This window comes from Thunnus albacares, chromosome 17, assembly GCF_914725855.1.
Source record: "Thunnus albacares chromosome 17, fThuAlb1.1, whole genome shotgun sequence".
NCBI classification, from domain to species: Eukaryota; Metazoa; Chordata; class Actinopteri; order Scombriformes; family Scombridae; genus Thunnus; species Thunnus albacares.
This window is the reverse complement of record NC_058122.1, coordinates 10923563-10933589: the sequence shown is the minus strand read 5'-3', so window position 1 is coordinate 10933589 and position 10027 is coordinate 10923563. Positions and strand designations below refer to the sequence as shown.

Sequence of the window (10027 nt, the reverse complement as noted above, 5' to 3'; positions counted from 1 at the left end):
AATCAATATTTTCATATTAACAATAGATCACACGAGTAAGTAATAGATCACATAACTAAGTCTGAGACCATTTTTGGACCCCACTGTATGTCTAATGAAGTCATTTGTAGTGAAGAACCTACAGATACAGTAATTATCACCTGACTCTGCAGTTTCCCTGAGGTGTCTTTTAGCTAATTTTTTGGTTTTATAGTCCGAGCTGAAAGAGGAGCTGAAAAGATGTGGGGAGTAAAGGCATTTCAGAATGCCATTGACAAAAAGAGGAAGAGTATACTAAGTTCAGGACGTACTGGATACGATTGTTAATGGAGATACAAGTGATTGAATCAGAGAGCAGTGATGGTGATAAAGAAAACATAGCACAGCTGACACAAGCTGACACATGCCATGGCCCTGTAGCTGACGTAATGTCCTGTAACCATTTCCAGTACTTGCTTTGATCAGAAGAAGGACAAACTTTGGGAGATTAGGCCATGATTGGATGCATTCAGAGAGAAATGCTAGATAGTGCCAGAGGAGCATAACTCTGTGATTGAAATGATGATTCATTTTAAGGGGAAGTTCAGTGAAATCAGACAATACATGCGTGGGCAACCCCATCTCTGGGATTTCAAGGTTTGGGCAAGAACAGGAATCTTAGACATACTATATGACTTTGATGTGTACCAAGGGAGTGTGTGGGGTAAAAGTGCCAAGTCTGAGCTTGGATTATCAGGAGATATAATCATGAAGCTTGTATCAACACTTCCTGCAGGACAAAAGGTATTTACAGACAATTTCTTCACTTCTGTGCCTCCACAGAAATCCACGTCATTAGAACAGTACACCCTGTACATGTGCCAAACCTCAGAAAAGAAGGAGCTGAGAAAACAAGGCAGAGGGAGCTTTGACTTGAGAGTGGAGGTATGACAACCAGTCAGTTACTCTTCTCTCCACTCTTGATGGTCCACAACCAGTTGACAAGGTTGACTGGTGGGACAAATCCACCATGTCCTACATCGAAGTGAGCAGACCATCCATTGTGTAGACGCACAATTGATTCATGAGTTGGATCAATTTGCTTGATTCCTTTACAGCCAAGTACAAGTTCCACATTAAGTCCACACACTGGTATTTGTATATTTTTTGGCACACCATCATCTTTGGAGTGGTCAATGTGTGGCTGCAATTCAAGTGTGACTGTGGAACCCTGCAGATCCCTGAAAATGAAGTCATGAACAGGAGGCACTCTCAGGCACAGCCAGTAACCTCTCTCATCCAATTCAATACCCTGAAGAGAGGCAGACGATACATGGATGAGGCAAGAGTACTCCAGTGTGAAAAAGATGGCCCACAATGCCCTCCTGATGTTTGCTGGGATAATGTGGGGCACTTGCCACTGAACGTTGAAAAAAGAGGCCACTGCAAGAATGGATATACATCAACTGCATGCAACAAATGTGATGTTTGTTTGTGCTTCACAGATAAAAACAAAAAACTGCTTCCTGCAGGTTCACACATAAGGAGCCAAACAAGGATGGCATCCACAAAATAAGAATAGTCCTCAGACATAAAAAAAATCATTATGATGTTCAATATGTAAATATGAAGAAATTGTAAAGGACTGATGTAATAAAATTCAGATTTTGCAAAGTCAAAAATAAAGTTCCAATAACAATAACATTTTCTTAGTTTTTTTCATTGTGTGGAAATGCATATAGTCACATTTATTTGCTTTTTATTGTGTTGTATCAAACAGTTTCATGTTAATAAAATTAATTTTTAAGATACATATTTTGATATTATTGAGTCATTGATGCCTAATAAATAATGGACTTTGTTAAAATTAAAATGGTGATATTTGTGAGCACTAAGACTCTCTGTTGCAATTTTGCAACATTTTCACAAAATCCACCAAAAAACAAAAAAATGAAAAGAAGACATTATTTTCTTGATCTTGCTAAAAACTGTTTACAAAGGAGAAAAAAAATATACATCAATAAAATCAATGCTTGGGTTTCATCAGTGTTGTGTTTATAGATTGTTCTACTAACCCCAAGTGGCCAAAAAAATCAATCATAACTGCTTCAAAAACAACTTCAATTTCTCTTCCACTCACTCCCACCCATCCCTTCTTGTATTTTCATTTTTTTCCTCAAAGTGTGTATATATATTTATATTTATTTTTGCCTTTACAAGCCATTTCACATTATCCATGAAACTTTAGCAAGAACAATGGAGGGTTGTGAGAAAAACAATATGTACAGCAGGTTCACATGCTGGTTCTGTCTTGCTACTGTGTTTAATGAAGTGGAGAATCTGAGAGATGGAGTTGAATTGCTCAGGGGCCTTGAGCTTTAGTTTCAGACCCGTTTCTTCCCTAGAGAGGGGAGAATGCAGGCTGCGTCGACACAGAGCTCAGAAAGTCCAGAGTTAACACCATCGCTGAGTTTATGAAATAAAGCACATATACAGAAACAGTAAGAGCAGGAGATATAGTTAAAAGTGATTCAGCAGACATTTATTACCAAAGAGAAACAGTCGCTGCTGCATTACTGCAAATAAACAAGGTTTTCTCAGCAGAAAATAAGATTTACACAGTTCTATAAGAGAAGATCAAACATGACACGCAGGTATGTAATCAGTTAATATATAACATATAGTACGATGTGGCAAAGAACCACTGAGAAAAATCAGCACATTCAATAGTTCAACCTTCAAAAAATGCACCCCAGCACTGAACAACTTTTGAGATAGCTACAATAAAGTGTGGTCATCTTTCTGAATTACATACACAGGTTATTAGGCCAATGAAATATGGTGGCATGAAACATACTTCTAATTAGCCTAACTAACCAACACACCCCATTACTGGCCATTACCATTCTCAAGTGTGAATGAATTCTCAAGTCAGTAATGAATGACAGCACTAAGAAGGTGCACATTACTACTCATATATCCCTTTCACCTCAGGTAATGGATTCAGTGGTATCATAGCAACAAGTGACAAAGACTCAAGCAATTATATTATATTATTTTCTGTGTGATTTACTTTTGTCTGAATTGAATGCAAATCATGCTGCTTCCCACACAGTTGACATTTGAATCCATGCACTGCTGAGAAAACAAAAGATACTGGACACTTCTTTTGTGTTAGAGGTAACATAAAAAGAAGATATGTTAAAACATTACTCTGTGTTATACTGTAATGAAAACAACACACAGATTTGGAAAACTGTGACATGCTTATTTAGTGTGCAGGGACAGAACATCTCTGCCAGCCTCCTCAGTCCACAACATGTGAGCAGAGTTTCAGGATATCGATCTCTGACAATTTGACGTCATCTCCTCTTTGTGAACATGTGTCATAAGTGTAAATTAAACCAGCGAGGGCTTGAGAAATGTTCACTGAGACAAAAGCTACTCTAAAACGAGAAACAAATCAGCCAGCAATAAATAAGACGATAAATATATCAAATCAGAAGAGTTTTCATGTGTAATAATCAAAATGGATGCATTTTATTTTCGACAACAGCCGCATATCACTGGCTTATTTTCCTTGTCTGAGCAGTGCACTGAGTAGTGCTCTAAATATATGACCTTATAATAATATGTACCCAAATGACTGCAAGAGCATTTATGCCATTCAAACTAAACTGACTGAATTTGCATGTGAACGCTTTAAACAGGAATGCTTCACTGACATCTTTACAATCAACAACTGTTAACTAATTAAAACTTCAAACTTTTCGATAACTGGCTTACGTTTCATCAAAATTGCTTTCATGCATCTTTAGACATGGTTGAATAAGTTTTCTATTTGGTTTAAAGTTGATCAAAATTTGAGCGTATATGTAAAAATGTCTGTGACAGTAAAGACGACTACTGAATATTTTCTTTAATATCTATGGCAATATTTCCCTCATTTATATGACAATATTGTTATTTTTGTGAGAAACTCTTTTGCTGTCCCCGTGTCACACTCTGTGTCTCTGCCAAAAGAATTTGAATTGCTAGCATTAAATGTCTCTCTAAATCTTAATAATAATATGGTGGCACTTGGGGTCTATTGCTCCCGTCTGCTCATCAAAGTGCCTTAGATAAATTGGTCAATCTTATATCTGACTATGAGGCTTCTGAAGTTTTGCACATGGATGACCTTAACCTTGACTGTTTATCGTCTATTTCTGAGGGGCCAAAAAATCATTGTATTGAATTAAATTTAACTCAGCTCATTTCTTCACCTACCCAGCCAGACACCAGAAATCCAGAAAAGTCAACCCTGATAATCCTAACAAACAAACCATATAGTTTCACAGCCAGTGGTTTGTTTGCCCTAGACAGATCATTTTCTGCACTAGAGATTCCAGACAAAGAAGATTCCACCACATATTATTACAAAGAGAGACTTACATATTTTGCTGAACAGGCTTTTCTTTGTGATTTATTTCTCACATATCTTATCAGACTGAATCATTGGTTCACACCTGAAATCTCAGAGATCCTTGGAAAAAGCACAAGGCTCAAAGTCCTCTATGGATGATGATCTAAGATGATGTTGATACTCTGTCTGGTTGTAGTAGTAATCCAGCATACTTTTGGAAAACAATTAAGTCACTAAATCATGGTCATGCTAACTCCCAACCCAAGCATCTTTCTTTAGATTCTGTCCTTGCCTCAGAAAAAGAACGAATTTGTGACAATTTTAATAGTCATTTTATTTCTTCCGGCCACTTCTTTGAAAATCCAAATCTATCACAGTTGCCTCAGTCAAGGATGGGTGCAGTTGTAATAGAAATAGCCTTTTTGGTGAAGGATTTACCCTTAGACAGTTCTCTATTAAGAAGGTATCTGATGCCCTGGCCTAAATTGGCCCAAAAAAGGCTGCTGGAGCAAACCTTTTGAATGCAAGACTTTTACTATTGGCTGCAACTACCATAGCTTATCATTTAACACATACTTTTAATTTAACTCTTGTATCCAGGAATATTCCTAAGTGTGGAAAGCAGCATATGTACTGTCTCTACATAAAGGCAGTGACACCAGCAATCCAAATCACTACCGCCCAATCTCCAAACTGTCATGTTTAGCCAAAATCATAGATAACCTCATCAATAATCAAATGTGTCACTTTCTATCCGAGCATTGCATTTTAAATCCCCATCAGTCTGGCTTCAGACCTGGTCATAGCACTTTTAGAAATATGGGATACCACACTCGTTTACAAGAATGCATTACCTTGGATATCCCATATATGAACACAGAACTGGGAAAAACTGCGTTCATCTATAATGCTCCTCATAGGTGGAATAAGCTTCAGGACTCCCTTAAATTAGACGTTTTTATCCCTAGAACATTTTAAGATTTTGTTGAACAATGTTTTATAGAATAAATGCTCTTGTTTTTCTTAATTGTGACTGCTTTGGCATGTGTAGTGTACTTATTTTGCAGTATTTTTCTTCACGGGTTTTTTATTGTATTTTCCAAGTCATTTGTCTTGTGTTTGTGTTGTATGCTTTGTAGCCTATATGATTATTGATTTTACAATTTTTTGTTATATGGTTGGATTTGCAGGGCACCATTGGGAATTATAGCTTTGCTCTCAGTTGGTTTCCCCTGCTAAAATAAAGCTATCTATCTGAAACAAAACAAAAAGTCACCTATATTATGATCTTTGGTACCAGAGATGAACTCAAATCCAAACCTGGTTCCTGTATAATAACCTGTAATGACGGCACCCCTCTGCATAAAGTTGATAATATTAAATATCTTGATGTATGGCTTGATTCTGAACTCTCATACAAATCACACATTGATCATGTCTTACATAAAGTCAACTTTGGAATCAATGTTTTACATCGATCTTACATCGACACATTCACTGGCATCAACTTATATTTAAATGTGTTCATTTCAATTATCCTCATTTACAACAGTATCTTGTATTTTTTACTTCAAATGAACAAGTTAGCCACTCTGCTCAGCTCTATTTCTCTGTCCCTCATGCTAAGAAAATTATTTGCAAAAAAGCTTTTATATGTTTAAAGCTCCACAGATTGGAATAATTTACCTGTTGATATTAGAGCAATTGGTATGTTAAGCATGCCCTGTCTTCTTACTTTGAGATGCACTGTCACTGTTATCAATGAAGCTGTCACTGTTTATACCTACTGTTTATACCTTATACTGTTAATGTTTATACCTGATTGTATTTGGTGATCCACTTACACTTTGGCCACCTTGATATATAATATTTTCAGTGTTTTCATTAATTAATGTTTGTTTGTGTTTTTTGTTTATTGTCTGTCTGCATATTGCCATATTGATAATTGTATTTCTATTTTTTATTTATTTTGTCACTCCTCTGTTGTTATGTAGAGATTGTGATACAGTATATGTTGGGATCCCCCCAAAAATGAGATGGTACACCTCAAGGAGTTTATTTTAATAAATAAAATTTGAACACATTAGTCTTTCAAGCCGTTTCTAAACAAAGTACTGTAATTTTCGTCTTTGTGGTGAAGGAACATGTCACCCAGTGCAACGGTGTGGCTCACTGACGTGTTTTTAATCGTTTTCGGACAACAATGGAGTATAACGACACAGAGGAATGACATATATAAGAGTTTGGATGCACACACAATACTTGTAGGATTGATTTGGCTCTGCACATGAGATTTGTTGACAATAAGAAAAATATAGAAATTTACCAGCCTTATCCTTTTCTTTTTTTTTTTTTTTTTGAAGCCCTCAATGGCGGTATGAAACTTTTGAGATAACTCTCAAAAATACATTCTGAATGGGAGAATATTCTAAGTCACCTTTTTGCTGGAATTGAGCCTTCCTCACATGTTGCTGCTTGCAGATATATAAGTTAAAATGCTGTTCTTCAGTAAACAAAGAGACATTTGCGGTTACAGCCACAGCTGAAATAAAGCCTTTACATTAAAAAAGCATGATGTTTGTCTCTTTTTTACTGGTTAATGGTTTATGTCACAGTCCACATTAAACAAAGACTTTCCTCAAACACATACTGTAACATCTTAAGAGCAGCAGTCACAACCCATCACAATCCTCTGCTGGAAATGTATTCTGCATTGTATTTTTTTTTTTCTCTTACTCCATTTGATTTGCATGAATCTCTGATTGGCTGCTGTAAGTTCAGGGAGAGTGAGATACTGCCCTCTCCTGATTGGCTGGGAGCAGAAGGGGGCAGGGAATTTATGTGAACATAAATACAGAGGGCAGCTCTGTCTGGTACTCTCACATGCATCTGCTATCATCATCTCTGTGTTTCACTTCAACATAAACACTTCCAGCTCCATCACTGCCATCAAATCAGATGTTATAGAAGAGGATCAACAGGTGAAGGAGAGGTGAACAAAGAGAGCAGAAGAGACATCCTTTTAAGCAGTGTTTTTGGGGAGGGAGGGGGAAAGAGTAACAGAACCCCAACATGTCTTTTGAAGTTAAGGAGAAGACAGAGGTGCGTCTGGTGTTTCTGGGAGCAGCTGGAGTGGGGAAGACAGCCCTGATCCAACGCTTTCTTAAAGACACTTTTGAGCCCAAGCACCGCCGCACTGTGGAGGAGCTCCACAGGAAGGAGTATGAGGTTGGGGGTGTCAAAGTCACCATTAACATTATGGACACCAGTGGCAGCTACTCCTTCCCAGCCATGCGTAAGCTCTCCATCCAGAACAGCGACGCCTTTGCCCTGGTGTATGCAGTGAATGACCCTGAATCCCTGGAGGCAGTCAAAAGTCTGCGAGAGGAGATCCTGGAAGTCAAGGAGGACAAGTACACCCCTATTGTGGTCATAGGCAACAAGATCGACCGCCACAATGAGCGTCAGGTGTCCAGCGAGGACGTGCTGTCCACAGTGGAGCTGGACTGGAACAACAGCTTCCTGGAGTCCTCGGCCAAAGATAATGTCAATGTGCTTGAAGCTTTTCGGGAGCTGCTCCAGCAAGCCAACCTGCCCAGTCGGCTCAGTCCAGCACTGTGCCGCAGACGTGAAACCTTCCCCAAGGAGAGCAACAAACGACCTCCTATGAACAAGACCAACAGCTGCCTCATCTCATAATGATGCAGAGCTGCTCAGAGGGCAACAACACAAACAGAGACTGAAAGAAATTGCCCAAAAGAGACTGAAAGTGCTTTGTTGACGGGGATCTGAGTGGAGAGAAACAGAACCAGAGACAGTTTTACATGTGTTAAGACTGAATCTGACTGCCACTGAAACACTGAGTTAAAAAAAGATGTTTCCTCATTCCTTGAAAGAAATCTAACAGCACTGGAGGCACAGAGATGCTTCAACAAGAAAAAACAAAGATGAAAACAGACACCACCTTAAAGACATGAAAGAATGTGGTTGAACAACTGTGTTAAACAGTGAAAAAATGAAATAGTGCCAGCATACTACTTACTGTGAATGTCCAAGAAAAAAAAAAAAGCTGTAATAAATTGCAACAGTGTAGAAGCAGCATTGTGCATCATGAGCTTGGTTTCAATGTACATGTAATGTGACTTTGGGTTTTGTGTTACTGGTGTTAAAAAGTGCAATATCTGTGAAATGATGGGTATTTTTGCAAAAGTCTCTACATGGTTATGGTTTTTGCAAAATCAAGTGAACAACTGAAAGAAATTAACCAAGAAACTCTTTATATTTGTGATAGCAACACATCAGACGTTATGTTGTGAATTCTTGTGCAGCCTGTCCTGCAACTCTGAAATGCTGCTTCGCAAAATCTCATTATGCACTCTGCGTTAATGTGTAAATACTTATTACAAACTACATACTGTACGCACACAGCACTCTCTCTCTCTTTGTTTGCTTAATAAAATCTTTTTTTATTGGATAATGGGAAGAAAAGGCCTCTTTTTTTCAAATATCTGCACTGGTTTTGAGAATTTAAATTGAATTTCTTTTCACCATAACAGTACCAAGAGCAAAGGTGATGTTTGATGTACTTATTCAAAGCTCATTCCAAGATAAATAAACTCTGGATATATTAAGTAGCATTAATGGTTTAGACAGAACAGAGAGAAGGTAAGTCTAAGAGAGAAGTCTTTGAGTGTGTATGTGCGTGTGAGAAAGAGAGAGATGTGAAAATGTGTTACATTATTAGGGAACTGATCACAGCCCAAATAAATACACTGAAAGTGAAATAAAGCTTACACGGGCTGACAGAAGATATAATATTTTAAAGTCTCACATGTGTGAAAAAGGCTCATGTGAAAAAGTTTCACTATTCACACAAAACAGTTTGGATCTGAGGACTTTAAAATTGTATTGCTGGTATGATATGTGTCAAAATGAAATACATGATGTGTAATGTGTAATGATTGTAGTACAAGAGATGTCTCCTCTAAAAAAATGTGACTAAGGAGCCATTTATCATTTCAATGGCCCATCAAATTACTATAATTCCATCCCAGGATGTATTATGTTGACATAGTGATGATTTATTTTCTCCAACTGCTGCTGGTCGTACTAGAAACGTTTTTTTAAAAAGTTTTTTTTTAAACGGGACAGAAAAACAAGAACTGCTGCATCACTTGACTGACCTGCCTGCAATTTAAAGTGATTGTGTTAATTTTAATTAATGTTACCATGACTCCCTAGAAAGCAGAATTGATACTGAGTGGATTATACTAGCGAAGTAAAATAACTGATGGACTGATATCACAGACATGCACATAAATAGCATGGTCTCTCCGTTCTGTCCTGTCTTGTAGTTGTATTGCCCTCTAGTGGTCTTTTTTTTTTTTTTTTTTTTTACAACGCTTACAATGTTCAAGGCCTCAATACATGTGCAGAGTTTGATAAATACTCAGAGGTCAATGAGGAAGCAGGTATTTTCATTTTCACAACATGTCAGGGTATCAAAAAAAACGAGATTATGAGAGAACCAATAAGCTTGTAAGATGTTAGAGGAAGTCAAGTAAAAAAAAATAAAACCTGCTGTGTCTGTTTAGTATAGACTTGTACAATCAAGTGTCATGCTGGAAGGGAGCCTGCAGGTTTTCATTACAACCAAACAGGTGG

General features: G+C 37.6%; 1 protein-coding gene across 1 annotated transcript; it reads left to right on the top strand.

Annotated features, from left to right (window-relative positions):
• The first annotated feature begins 6676 nt into the window (after positions 1 to 6676).
• On the top strand, positions 6677 to 10027 carry rasd4 (rasd family member 4). The gene has a single exon (XM_044330706.1). It carries the CDS (start codon positions 7436 to 7438, stop codon positions 8060 to 8062), a length of 627 nt encoding a protein of 208 aa, XP_044186641.1. The 5' UTR covers positions 6677 to 7435; the 3' UTR covers positions 8063 to 10027.